This window comes from Aquarana catesbeiana, linkage group LG01 (genome assembly GCF_042186555.1).
Source record: "Aquarana catesbeiana isolate 2022-GZ linkage group LG01, ASM4218655v1, whole genome shotgun sequence".
Classification (NCBI taxonomy): domain Eukaryota; kingdom Metazoa; phylum Chordata; class Amphibia; order Anura; family Ranidae; genus Aquarana; species Aquarana catesbeiana.
This window is the reverse complement of record NC_133324.1, coordinates 79,644,526-79,658,930: the sequence shown is the minus strand read 5'-3', so window position 1 is coordinate 79,658,930 and position 14,405 is coordinate 79,644,526. Positions and strand designations below refer to the sequence as shown.

At 41.2% G+C, this 14,405-nt stretch overlaps 1 protein-coding gene across 1 annotated transcript in view; it reads left to right on the top strand.

Moving 5' to 3' along the window:
• The window catches only part of ADAMTS12 (ADAM metallopeptidase with thrombospondin type 1 motif 12), an 808,982-nt gene that overhangs the window by 651,467 nt on the left and 143,110 nt on the right, over nt 1–14,405 (top strand). Inside the window, exons 15-16 of the mRNA XM_073620835.1 lie at nt 554–798; nt 6,055–6,190. Coding sequence (XP_073476936.1) covers nt 554–798; nt 6,055–6,190 — 381 coding nt within the window. The remainder of the gene's footprint in view (nt 1–553; nt 799–6,054; nt 6,191–14,405) is intronic.

Below are 14,405 nucleotides of genomic sequence, written 5' to 3'. Positions count from 1 at the left end.
CTAGTTCTGGTGACCTGGGGGCCCCAAGGGATTTCCATAATTTGCAGGGATGTCCTCTCACTTCCTGTTTGGCTATGGGACAGGAAGTTAAGTTAAATTCCCCTATAGGGTGCAGATGGCAAAAAAAAAAGTTGACTGGTGTTATATGGAGTAGTAGTCCTGGGCAGTTGGTGCACCCCCAGAGAGCGGTTCCATGATCCCCTGCGCTCATAGGAAGTGGGTTAAATAATATAATTTAGCCTAGAAGATCATCCACAGCAGCGGGAGGGAATGATGGGCCTTGGGAGGAAGGGTTGGTATTACAACGAAAGCTATATATTTTTTTTACTACTGCTTACTACTTATTTTTCTACTGCTTTTGATATATATTTTTTAAGATATATTGAAGATGTTCCGTCTCTAAAAGAAGATTTAAATATTTGTCTGTTCGCCCTGAGAAGCTCTTTTATTTATTATTTAGAAGCTCTTTTATTTATAAGTGTCGTTGGGCTTTAAATTTGCAAACCTTTCCCTTTAACACATACAGTATAATGTTTCCCTTTAACACATACAGGCTACGTCGATATTGGCATTATTCCAAAAGGAGCAAGAACAATCAAAGTAGAAGAAGTTGAAGCCGCTGGAAATTTCCTTGCGATAAGGAGTGAAGACCCTGAGAAATATTATTTGAATGGGGAGTTCATAATACAGTGGATGGGCGATTATAAATTGGCTGGGACTACTTTTCATTATGAGCGGAATGGTGATCTGGAGAACCTCACTGCTGCAGGGCCCACAAATGAGTCAATCTGGATCCAGGTAATGAGGAAACACCTACTAATAAAACATATTATTAGCATCTGCTGAGACTTATTCAAGGATTCTCAATGTAAAATGATTCCACTTACACAGATTTGTCATTTTAGATCACCTTTTAGTATCAGAGGATTATTAATATGCACATGGAGGGTACTTGGATAAACTAAGCTCATTGATATTCTGAGAGCTAGAAATGAACTGTTTAAACAGCCTCTCGTAAGATGTTCTAGCTGAAGACAATCTTGACTCGTTGATTGTTTTGTTACATGTATTTCAAGGATTTAGCTAAGAATGAAGATATGCTATGGTAGCTGGACAAGGTCATCATACAGAGCATGTCTAATGTAATGTGGGCTAAGCATGAAATTTTCATTATCATAAGATGCACCTGTTATGTATGCTGAAGCAGAACATGACACAAAAGAATTCAGGAACCTTTTTTAAATGATATTATGAATTGCCTTTGCAAATACAAGGTGTGATGATATAAAAACAATGCATGAATACAGAATTATTTTACAGCCATGAGCATAGCCTCCGCTTCCTTAGTCATGGCAGTATTTCACAAAGGAGCTCTTAAATACTTGTGTCTTAAACCGGAAGATTGGCATATGGTCCTGCTTCTGTGCCAAGCGCCGCCCAACCCTTGTGTGCACTGAGAGTTTGGTCTACTACTGCCATAGTTCTATAGTTTCCTCTGACTGGGGCCAGAGTGCAAAATGCTGGAACATGGAATTAAATTGTTTTCTGCATCCATGTAAATGCAGCCTTAAAGTCCAATTTTTTTTTTTTTATTTAAATTGGCCTCCAGGCATGTTACAGAATAAAAAAACAGTTTAGGACTAAATATTAACTTTCAAACTGAAGCAGTCACAGCATGTCAGTTTGGCCACAAGAAATCCACAGTCTTCAGGGTTATATGACATCCAGTGTCATTCAGTCCAGAAGATGGAGGATGTTTTATGAATGAATGGGCATCATGGTCCTGCCCCCTAATGGGCATCACCACAGCACATTTTATTCTTAGTGAATTTAAAAGAGAGCGGCAAAGAACAGCATAATGTCATGGGTCAGAGATCAGGTAAAGAGGAGGACCCATGCCTCGTGTGACTGGCCTGATGACATCTGAAAGCAAAGTAAGTATGTTAACTATTTAAAATCCCTGCCAGGTTCTTTTTCCTTTTTTTTTTTTTTGCAGTTGCCAATATGGGGGATTTCTTTCAACTTCCTTTCTCAGATACAAAGGAATTTTCTCGAAAGTGAGAGGAATCCTCAGTTATCACTAAAACAGGGGTCCCCATTTAAATATTTCCCCTTACATCCTGTTCTGGTAATAGCTGTAACATTTTGGATTTCCTATCACCTTATCTGGGGACATAGAAAGCAATAGAACCATGCAGAGATTCTAACCCTCCTTTGGCTTTAAATACCATGTCCTGTGAGGAAAGAGAGAGAGCAGTGCTGTTGCTCTCGGGTACAACACTGTATAGAAATCGGGCTCAGGTAATAATTTGGGGGGGAGTGGGGGAGCTGAGCATGAAAGGTGTTTTACCTTAATGCAGAGAATGCATTAAGGTAAACAACTTCCTGCCCTTATAACCACTTTAAGGTTTATCTTGTGACAAAACCTTGGCTGTTCCTTGAGCATTACAGAGGACACCAAACATTTACCTGTTCATCTGGAGCCGAATGTCATGTATAATAGTGATATTACTACCATTATTATACATGACAGCATCTTTGATGTCCACAGGTGCCATGTGTTCCCTCTGTCTCAGAAAGGCAATTACTGACCTTGCAGATGTAATATAAAACTTTGGAATGTGAAGGAATTTGTTGGGGGATTCAAAGTCCAGGATAGGACTTATATCTAGGTTGGGTTATGGCACTGTGAAAAGATTTGAGTAGAATCCCTTGAACCAGTCCTGTGGCGGCATGGTACAACAACTCCCTGTGACAAGTGGTGGTTTAGGGCCTTTTGCAACTTTGAAATATTGTATACATATGTTCATGTGCGTTCTGTCAGCCAAAAATGGAGAGAGATGGGCGATTAAACAACTCTCTATAGTGGGGAGTCCATGCATGAGAGTTCAAATGCAGCAAGAGGTGTGTAGATGGTCACAGATGGGCTGACTCTGGATGTCTGCTGGCTCATAACAAGCTAGAAGGGGCTCTGTAGACAGTAAAAACAAAGAAGAGAGTCGCGCCATCTAAGTGCAGCGTGATAAAAACATTTTAATATAGGATAGACAATTTTAAACTCACAAGACTGAAGAGATTACAGCACATGTGAAATGGTATAGGAAGTTCATCCACTCCCGGGGGAAGGCGGTCGGCTTGCAGGTGGAGAGGCAGCTGATGTTCCCGGCTGCGCTGGTGGCTCCCAACACTTCCTAGTTCTCAGATTTGGCTCAGGGGCAGCTGGACACGTCACTTCCAGATGGTGAGAGAGTGGGAAGGAGCGTGTGTTCAGAGCATGCGTGCTCCTTCATCAGGCAACTCTGACTGTCCTTGGACAGTTTTTGGTTATTTTAAAAGAAGAAATAGGTGACGTGGTAGAGTTTTAAATTTTTTCTTGTATTGCTTTGAAACCACCAATAAAGTCTGGGATGTCTGTGACCCAGTGGGATGCATACTGTAAAAGACGTCCCCCACTCTTAGCAGTAACGGCACCCGTTCATTGTGAAGAGAGCCTTAAAGTGGGCTTGGTGGCCTTTGTTGACCAAGTCATTTGCGGATGGAAAGGTCTGAACTAAGTTTTTGAAGTTAAAGCCTGGGTAGAGCAAAGAGATGCTCTGCATTTAGAGGAGCTAGAATGCCCTGAGGAGGGAGGCTTTGTCACCATTTTTTGGGGGAGCAAAACTTCCACCTGTGACCTCTTTATTGAATTGATCACGTGCCTCACAAAACAGACATTGACTGTTAAATGGCATAAGTGTGGAGTGTCTTTTGCAGGATGCTTCTGCTGCCCAATCCATTAGCCAGAGAATTCTGTGCGTATGAATGGAGAGGTCATGTTGGTTATTCATTGTCCTAGTCCAGTTAGCTGCAGTTTGACACACAGAGATAGCAGCAAGGGCCAGTTGCAGGGCTGGGCCTGCATGGTAAAGAGAGCTTCTAAGGGCGAACAGACAAATATTTAAATCTTCTTTTAGAGACGGAACATCTTCAATAGATACAATTAGATACTTGTTTGGGACAGATGGCAGGATCAACCACAGGAATACCCCACGTGTTTGCAAACTCTATTTCCACTGGATAAAGTTAAACAAACACTTTTGGGAATGTGACCCAATTGTGATAGGCTGCATATTCTATATGTTCTTGAACATGCAATGTCTTGGAAGTCTTTGTAGGTGTTTTTGTATGCCCAGGAGGGTGTAGTGAGAGGGAGAAGGGTCAATCTGCACTATGACGATGCTTTTGCAGATGGAGGCAATGAGCTTTTTCGCCAGGATATTGTGTGAAGCTTCCTCTTCAATATATTTACAATGTGGGGGAGAAAAATCTTCTGCAACTTCCTCCAACACTGCCTCAATGTCCTATTCATTTCTCTCTGACTAGTATCCTCTAGAACAGTGAGGCAAACCTTGGCACCCCAGATGTTTTTGAACTACATTTCCCATGATGCTCAACTACACTGCAGAGTGCATGGGCATCATGGGAAATGTAGTTCCAAAACATCTGGGGTGCCAAGGTTCGCCATCACTGCTCTAGAACCAGCATATCAGAATCTGATTCTGGTTGAAAAACAAATGGAAGTAGGAGAAGGGGCAGGGCACATCTGAGCTCTGGACAAAGATGACAGTATTAAGGTCATAATCTGTCTGAGGAATTGTGATATAGATGTAAAGAATTCTGCTTTTGTGAAGCAGGTCGCTTGTTACATGCTTAAAATAAAGCTAGAATTGGATGCTGAGACCAATGCTAAAACTGGGTCCTGCTCCTGTGTATGGGATGTATCATCACTCTGAGATTGAGCGCTGTGCAGAAGAAATGTTCACCAGTTTTTTTTAAATAGTTAACTTAGGTTTGGTCTTTGCTATTGCTACAGGCAAGGGTATTCCTCTGTGGGGTACTCACCTTTATAGCACCCTGTGGCTAACTCAACACATTGCACCAAGTGCCAAGGTAAGCACCTCACGCAGGATCCAGTGCCCTAAGCAACATTGCAGGCCATCCCCACAGCATGGGGTCTGGGTTTGGCTCACATGTGCACCAAGGTTGCGCTGATCCAGATGCCTAGGCATTAGAAGACAATGAGGGTTGATTGAAGAATCAGACCATAATATAAATAATAAACTAAACTGAAGCTGGTTTCTTCAGGAAGAACAAGAAGTCCATCACCTAGGAACACAAGCAAAAAACTGTGGACTCACAGTGGGGTAGGCTTATAGGGGAGGCTTCCTGGGGGGCGTGCCTCAAAAGCTTGCCAGTGTCCAATCACCTGAAGGTACAAGCCTATAAACCATAGTGTATGAATAACTTGCCTATGCCCTGTTCCTACAATTAAGATAAAGCCAATAATTAATCTTTTCCTGCAAGCGTCCTTTATTTTGTAAATAATGCAATGGGCACCGCCCAAAATACATACCAGACCCACATCCTCCTTAATGAGGTCCAGTATGAATTTTAGGTCCTACCCATTGCATTATTAACAAAATTAGGGAGGTTTGCTAGGAAATGTGAATTAACTGCATTTTAAACAGCCTTTTTTTCCTTTTGCAAATATTACTTTTGCTGTACTACTTTGTTTACATAGTAGAGATGAGCCACTTCACAGGCAGGTTTAGGGGGACTGTCCAGGCAGGGTTTATTAAATTCACTGCTCCCTGAAAAACTGTATTTTTTAGAAAACATTCTTTGTATTGCTACATGTCCCCTGGGGCAGTGCCTATCCCCACACACTTTTTTTGCCAATCTCTTGGCTATCAGCCTTAAAAGTGGAGAAAATTAATTTGACAGATTTTGCTCACATTGATTTCAATGGGGTTTGGATTCAGCATCCAAACTTTAGATATGCTCTGCCAAACCTCTGTAGTGTGTTCTACTCATCACTAGTCATGAGCAATAAGCATTGTTTTCAGTCATCATACCACATATAGCTTTCCTAATGCAGTTTTGGGCCCCTCTGATAATCCGCTATATATTTTTGACCCAGATTCTGTTATGGAAGAGCCATGGTGCTTATTTGGCTACATAATTAATTTTGTGAGTTCAGTTTTCCTATATGCTATCTTAAATCTATTTCTTCAGCTTCTATTTCAGGAGAACAATCCAGGAATTAGATATGAATATGTTATACCAAAAGACAGCTCAGAAAATGAGGTGGGGACTGTATATACTTGGAAGTATGGAATGTGGTCAGACTGCAGTGCATCATGTGGAGCAGGTAATTGCATTTCTAATGGGGAGCCATTAGAACATTAAGTCATAGTAAAGGTTCTCAGGTACTCAATTATTCTATAACACAGTGCGTTATATTGATAACAGCATGCTCTAGGGATCCAAATATATGTAATGGATGCCGGAGGGAATAGAGTTGGCAGGGCCATACACCAGGCAAATATCAGCCCCCTCATTAGGAATTCACTCAGTATATGGCCAGCCTAATGTGGTATTAAACCCAAAAACAAAAATATATTAAAAATGATACATTACATCTTGCCACTTTTTATGTTTAGTGCCAGCATTACTTTCCTTTTTTAGGCTCTTTTTACCACCTGGTGATTCTGCCAGTAACGCACCGCCTGTCTTAAGATGTCTTCACTCTGGATGGACACCTTTCTCAATCTGAGGAAGGCGTAGTGTTAGATGCACTAGCAGATGTAGATGGGCTTGACTAACAAGTTAAAGCTGAACTGTTTTTTTTTTTCCTCCTTTTGGTATAATTTGGGATAAAGTTTTTACATACATTGCTAAAAACTGCCCATTGTAAGCACCCCTTTCAAGATTAAATGGTTTGCTCCAACCCTCTACTTGCTGCTTTATCTGGACAGCCTGGTCTTTTAAAGAAAATTGAAAAATGAAACTAACAATGATAGAGACAGAGTATCAACCAAAAATCTTGAAAAAAGACATGATACAAATGTTAAAAAATGAATTGTAATTCAGTCAGTAAAATAAGTATTTGATACCCTACCAACCAACAATAATTCTGGCTCCCACAGACTGGCTACAGTATTTTCTCATGTGGTACACAGATTAGTCCTGTCGATTTAGGAAGGTGCTCCTAACGACATCTCATTATGTGTATAAAAGACACCTGTTCACAGAACCTCTTTCTTCAATTCAAACCTCACCATCATGGGCACCAAAGAGCTGTCAAAGGACTTTAGAGGCAAGATTGTAGACCTGCACAAGGCTGGAATGGGCTACAAAACCAACAACAAGAAGCTTGGTGAGCAGGAAACAGCTGTCTAAGCAATTATTCACAAATGGAAGAAATACAAAATAACCATCAATCGCCCTCAGTCTGGAGCTCCATGCAAGATTTCGCCTCATGGGGTAGGTATGATCATGAGAAAAGTGAGGGATCTGCCCAGAACTACACGGGAGGAGCTTGTGAATGATCTCAAGGCAATTGGAACCACAGTCACCAAACAAACCATTGGTAAAACAAAACGCCACCATGGACTGAAATCCTGTAGGTCCCCCTCCCCAAGAAGGCACATGTACAGGCCTGTCTGACGTTTGCCAATGAAAATCTCAATGATTCAGAGAAGGATTGGGAGAAAGTGCTGTGGTCAGATGAGACCAAAATTGAGCTCTTTGGCATTAACCAGACTCGCTTTGTTTGGAGGAAGACAAATGCTGACCATGACCCTAAGAACACCATCCCTACAGTCAAGCACAGAAAACATTATGCTTTGGGGATGTTTCTCTACTAAATGTACAGGCCGTCTTTGCTGCATTGAGGGGCAAATGCACGGGGCCATGTATTGTAAAATCTTGGGTGAGAATCTTCTTCCCTCAGCCAGAACACTGAAGATGGGTCATGGATGGGTCTTCCTGCATGACAATGACCCAAAACATACCGCCAAGGCAACAAAGGAGTAGATCAAGAAGAAGCACATTAAGGTCATGGAGTGGCCTAGCCATTCTCCAGGCCTTAATCCTATGGAAAATGTGTAGAGGGAGCTGAAGCGACAGCCAAGAAACCTTAAGGATTTAGAGAAAATCTGTAAAGAAGAGTGGACCAAAATCCCTCCTGAGATGTGTGCAAACCTGATAACCAACCAAGAAACATCTTACCTCTGTGCTTGCCAACAAGGGTTTCTCCAAATACTAGTCATGTTTTGCTTGGGGATCAAATACTTATTCTCCTCACTGAACTGCAACTCAATTTATAACATTTGTATCATGTGTTTTTTCTGGATTTGTGGTTGATATTCTGTCTCTATCATTTAAAATACGCCTATGATAAAAATGATAGAACCTTAATTTCTTTGTAAATGGACAAAGTTACAAAATCTGCAGGGGATCAAGATTATTTTCGCCACTGTATTGGCCAGATTACCTGGTGAAAGTGAAGGGAAAAAAGCATTAAAAAATTAATGCTGTTCTTTGTAATAAATGAAGGATCTTTAACCACTTGCCAACCAGCTCACGCCGATATACGGGTGCGCAAAACAACGTATGGGTATGTTGTCTCCTCAAAGAGCCGTTGGAGGTGGGGGACCCAATGCGCATGACCCTCTTCTGTCAGGGGAGAGGAGACAGATTGTTTGTTCCTAGTAAGTAGGAAATAGGAACAGCGAAATGTCTCCTCCCCCAGTCAGTCACATCCCCACACAGTAAGAAACACTAACTAGGGAACACATTTAACCCCTTGATCGCCCCCTAGTGTTAACCCCTTCCCTACCAGTGACATTTACACAGTAATCAGTGCATTTTTATAGCACTGATAGCTGTATAATTGTCAGTGGTCCCTAAAATGTATCACAAGTGTCCGCCACAATGTCGCAGTACTGCAAAAAATCGCAGATCACCACCATTACTAGTAAAAGAAAAAAAATGCCATAAAAATGCCATAAATCTTTCCCATAGTTTGTAGATTCTATAACTTTTGCGCAAACCAATCAATATACGCTTATTACAATTTTTTTACCAAAAATATGTACAAGAATATATATTGGCCTAAACTGATGAAGAAACTTCTTTTTTAAAAGCATTTTGAGGATATTTATTGTTTTTTTTTTTTAATTGTGTGTATATATATAGATATATCTATATATCTATATCTATATATATAGATATAGATATATAGATATATAGATGTATATCTATATATCTATAGATATATATATATATATATATACAGTGCCCAATGTTCCACATTTTGTCATTTTATGTGATTTTATGTGATAGACCAACACAAAGTGGCACATAATTGTGAGTGGAAGAAAAATGATAAATGGTGTTCAACATTTTTACAAATAAATATGTGAAAAGTGTGGTGTACATTTGTATTTAGCCCCCATGAGTCAATACTTTGTAGAATCACATTTCGCTGCAATTACAACTGCAAGTCTTTTTGAGGATGTCTCTACCAGCTTTACACATCTAGAGAGTGACATTTTTTGCCCATTCTTCTTTGTAAAATAGCTCAAGCTCTGTCAGATTGGATGGAGAGCGTCTGTGAACTGTAATTTTTAAGTCTTGCCATAGATTCTCAATTGGATTTAGGTCTGGAATTGACTGGGTCATTCTAACACATGAATATGTTTGATCTACACCATTCCATTGTAGCTCTGGTTGTATGTTTAGGGTTTTTGTCCTGCTAGAAGGTGAACCTCCGCCCAAGTCTCAAGTCTTTTGCAGACTCTACCAGGTTTTCTTCTACGATTGCCCTGTATTTGGCTCCATCCATCTTTCCCATCAACTCTGACCAGCTTCCCTGTCCCTGCTGATGAAAAGCATACCCACAACATGATGCTGCCACCACCATGTTTCACTGAGGGGATGGTGTGTTCAGGGTGATGTGCAGTGTTAGTTTTCCGCCACACATAGTGTTTTACTTTTAGGCCAAAAAGTTCAATTTTGGTCTAACCATAGCACCTTCTTCCACATGTTTGCTGTGTCCCCCACATGGCTTTTCGCAAACTGCAAATGGGACTTTCTTATGGCTTTCTTTCAACAACTTGTGGAGTGCACTACTAATGCCGCGTACACACGATCGGAATTTCGGCCTGCAAAAGAACGATGAGATGTTTTCGTTGTAAAATGCGACCGTGTGTATGCTCCATCGGTCTTTTGCTGGCAGAATTCCAGCCAGCAAAAGATTGAGAGCATGCTCTCAATTTTTCGGTCGGGAAAAGTTCCTATCCAAAAATGTGATCGTCTGTGGCAATTCTGACGAGCAAAATCCCTACGCATGCTCGGAAACAATTCGACGCATGCTCGGAAGCATTGAACTTCATTTTCTCGGCTCGTCGTAGTGTTGTACATCACCACGTTCTTGGCGGTCGTAATTTCAGCAAACTTTTGCGTGACCGTGTGTATGCAAGGCAAACTTGAGTGGAATCCGTCGGAAAAAGCCGTCATATCTTTTTCCGATGAGAAATCCGCTCGCTTGTACGCAGCATTATAGTTATCCTGTGGACAGATTCTCCCACTTGAGCTGTGGATCTCTGCAGCTCCTCCAGAGTTACCATGGGCCTCTTGGCTGCTTCTCTGATTAATGCTCTACTTGCCCGGCCTGTCAGTTTAGGTGGACGGCCATGTCTTGGTAGGTTTGCAGTTGTGCATACTCTTTCCATTTTCGGATGATGGATTGAACAGTGTTCCATGAGATGTTCAAAGCTTGAGATATGTTTTTATAACCTAACCCTGATTTAAAGTCTCCACAACTTTATCCCTGACCTGTCTGGTGTGTTCCTTGGCCTTCATAAGCTTTTTGCTCACTAAGGTTCTCCAACTAACCGCTGAGGGCTTCACAGAACAACTGTATTTTTAAATTACACAAAGGTGAACTTCATTCACTAATTAGGTGACTTCTGAAGGCAATTGGTTCCTACATTTTAGTTAGGGGTATCAGAGTGAAGGGGGCTGAATACAAATGCACGCCGCACTTTTCAGATATTTATTTGTGTTGGTCTATCAAATAGAAGCCCAATAATATACATTTACATTTGGGTGGTAACATGACAAAATGTGGAAAATCTCAAGGGGTGTGAATACTTTTTCAAGGCACTGTGTGTATGTGTGTGTGTGTGTGTGTGTGTGTATGCGTGTGTGTGTGTGTGTGTGTATATATATATATATATATAGTATCTCACAAAAGCGAGTACACCTCTCACATTTTTGTAAGTATTTATTATATATTTTCATGTGACAACACTGAAGAAATTACGCTTTGCTACAATGTAAAGTAGTGAGTGTACAGCTTGTATAAAAGTGTAAATTTGCTGTCCCTCAAAAACCACTGGCAACAAAAGTGAGTGCACCACTAAGTGAAAATGTCCAAATTGGGCCCAATTACCCATTTTCCTCCCTGGTGTCATGTGACTCATTAGCAGGTGTGTTAAATTTGGTGTTATTGCTCTCACTATCTCTCGCTGTCATACCGGTCACTGGAAGTTCCACATGGCACCTCATGGCAAAGAACTCTCTGAGGATCTGTAAAAAAGAATTGTTGCCCTATATAAAGATGGTCTAGGTTATAAGAAGATTGCCAAGACCCTGAAACTGAGCTGCAGCCCAGTGGGCAAGACCACACAGCAGTTTAACAGGACAGGTTTCACTCAGAACAGGCCTCGTCATGGTTGAGTGCACTTGCTCAGCATCATATCCAGAGGTTGTCTTTCGTAAATAGACATATGAGTGCTGCCAGCATTGCTACAGAGGTTGAAGGGGTGGGGGGTCAGACTGTCAGTGCTCAGACCATACGCCGCACACTGCGTAAATTGGTCTGCATGGCTATCATTCCAGAAGGAAGCCTCCTCCAAAGATGATGCACAAGAAAGCCTGCAAACAGTTTGCTGAAGACAAGCAGACTAAGGACATGGATTAATGGAACCATGTCCTGTGGTCTGATGAGACCAAGATGAAATTATTTGGTTCAGATGGTGTCCAGGGGAGGAGTACAAAGACAAGTGTGTCTTGCCTACAGTCAAGCATGGTGGTGGGAGTGTCATGGTCTGGGGCTGCATGAGTGCTGTCGGCACTGGGTAGTTACAGTTCATTGAGGGAACCATGAATGCCAACATGTGCTGTGACATACTGAAGCAGAGCAGGATCCCCTCCCTTCGGAGACTGGGCCACAGGGCAGTATTCCAACATGATAACGACCCCAAACACACCTCCAAGATGTCCACTGCCTTGATAAAGAAGCTGAGGGTAAAGGTAATGGACTGGTCAAGCATGTCTACAGACCTAAACCCTATTGAGCATCTGTGGGGAATCCTCAAATGGAAGGTGGAGGAGCGCAAGGTCTCTAACATCCACCAGCTCCGTGATGTTGTCATGGAGGAGTGGAACAGGACTCCAGTGGCAACCTGTGAAGCTCTGGTGAACTCCATGCCCAACAAGGTTGGAAAATAATGGTGGCCACACAAAATATTGACACTTTGGGCCCAATTTGGACATTTTTACTTAGGGGAGTACTCACTTTTGTTACCAGTGGTTTAGACATTAATGGCTGTGTGTTGAGTTATTTTGAGGGGACAGCAAATTTACACTGTTATACAAGATATACACTCACTACTTTACATTGTAGCAAAGTGTCATTTCTTCAGTGTTGTCACACGAAACGATATAATAAAATATTTACAAAAATGTGAGGGGTGTATTCATTTTTTGTGAGATACTGTATACTTTTAATTAATACCTTCCCTCAACCCTTGACTTACAACTCTACAGCAAACGGGTGGGGAAACCTACTCTTTTCCTAAACGTTCCAGAATGAATACCCAGCATCTTTTCTGACTTTTTTCGCCCCTTAGTCATACAGCCCCTGTGTCAATTTGCTCTTCTCCGGTCTTATTTTAATGCAATAAGTGTCACTGTAGCATTAAGGGTTCTACAAGCAAAACATAACAAACATAATAAACCTGGACTGTAGGAACAGTGTGCACAAAACAGCTCAACAAGTACAATTTTTATAGAAGCTGCTATTTATCCTTGGACTTGGCACTGTGTTCTTTTGCAAAGTGTCCCAATGAAGGCTGTTTTTTGATTTGATTATATATCTAGATGTTCTCTGTGGTATTTTTTTGCTTTGAGCACTTTAGATTTCTCAGTTTCTTTGCTGCAGTTAACATACAGAATTTCTCTAATTTATGTGCTACTTCCATCTTTCTCAGGGCTTTGTAGAAATATTAAAATATAATTTAGTCTGCACTATTAAAGGCGTAAAAGCTAAACCTGCTAAGGTAAATAAAATCTGCAGGGAGACTTGTAGGATTATTGAAAATTGCTTTTTACACTACAGGTCTCAGGTTTTTTCTTTTTTTCTTTAAATCATTAGGACTGGGTTTTATGCAGCTAGCCTCAGTGATGTTGCTTACATGCACTGGATTCTGCTGTGGATGCTCCCTTAGCTCAGGGTACTGTTGGGAATTTTTGGCACCAGTGGGGTATGCCACACAAACACAAATGCTTGGATCAAAAACATAAACCCCAAGTCAGTGATCTGTATCCTCTGTATTTACAGAAGTTTGCCCCTAGCCAATGCTTGATTTGCTAATATTCTTCTCCCATATGTAGTCTTCGACAATATGAATTCAAATTTTTATCATAATTTTACATGTTTTTTTATTATTTTTGATTACTACTTTTCTTGTGTGTGTATGTTTTCATGTATGTAATTTTATTAATATTGATCATAATATTTGTCCCTCTGTGATGAATTTTGTTTCCTTCTACCTATATTTTTGGTAAATTTATTGACCAATTCCAAGGATATCCTCTAGGGGTCGCCTGTCGCACATTGGCATCTTTCTGTGATGGTAGTGACTTGATTTTTTTTCTGCAGCTTATATATAAGGGGAATCGGGTATGCCCTGTTTAGTCCTTTTTTTTTACCTTGGAGCCAACTAATTGAGCCTTTTTTCTAACTATTTGGTTTGACTAGGCATGGAGATACGGTATTCCAAACCGAGGCTTGGACTTCTCTAATGAATAGAACCAGGAAGGAGACTAGACTGAAGTTTAATATGGCCACCTGATAGCGAGGCTTGGTCTATTTCCTATAAATAGAGCGATGATTCAGCGCATCGCCCATGCCCCTGGAAGACGTCATGTGTGATGAAACATGTCGGGCCAAGCTACGCGCTGACATCACCATGCCCCATGCGATCCCGAAAGGACGGGTGTATGATTTGTTGCCGGCTTTAGAGATTCTCATGCGCATACGATTTTTAACATTGTAAGTTGCCATTTGGCGTTTATCTCAATAAATCTGTTTTTATGGTATTACACTATCGGAGCCTGTTCTTCCCTACTTATAATTGATGAATGGCTTGGAGCTCACCCTGTCAGTGAAGAGGTGGCCGTAGTGTGATCTACCTGTGGTTCTAATTCCATCCAGGATATCTTTATAATACCCTGTAGAGGTCATTCTGCCTGCCCATTTGACCATCCTAGTGATAGGTGGTCCTAAGAGT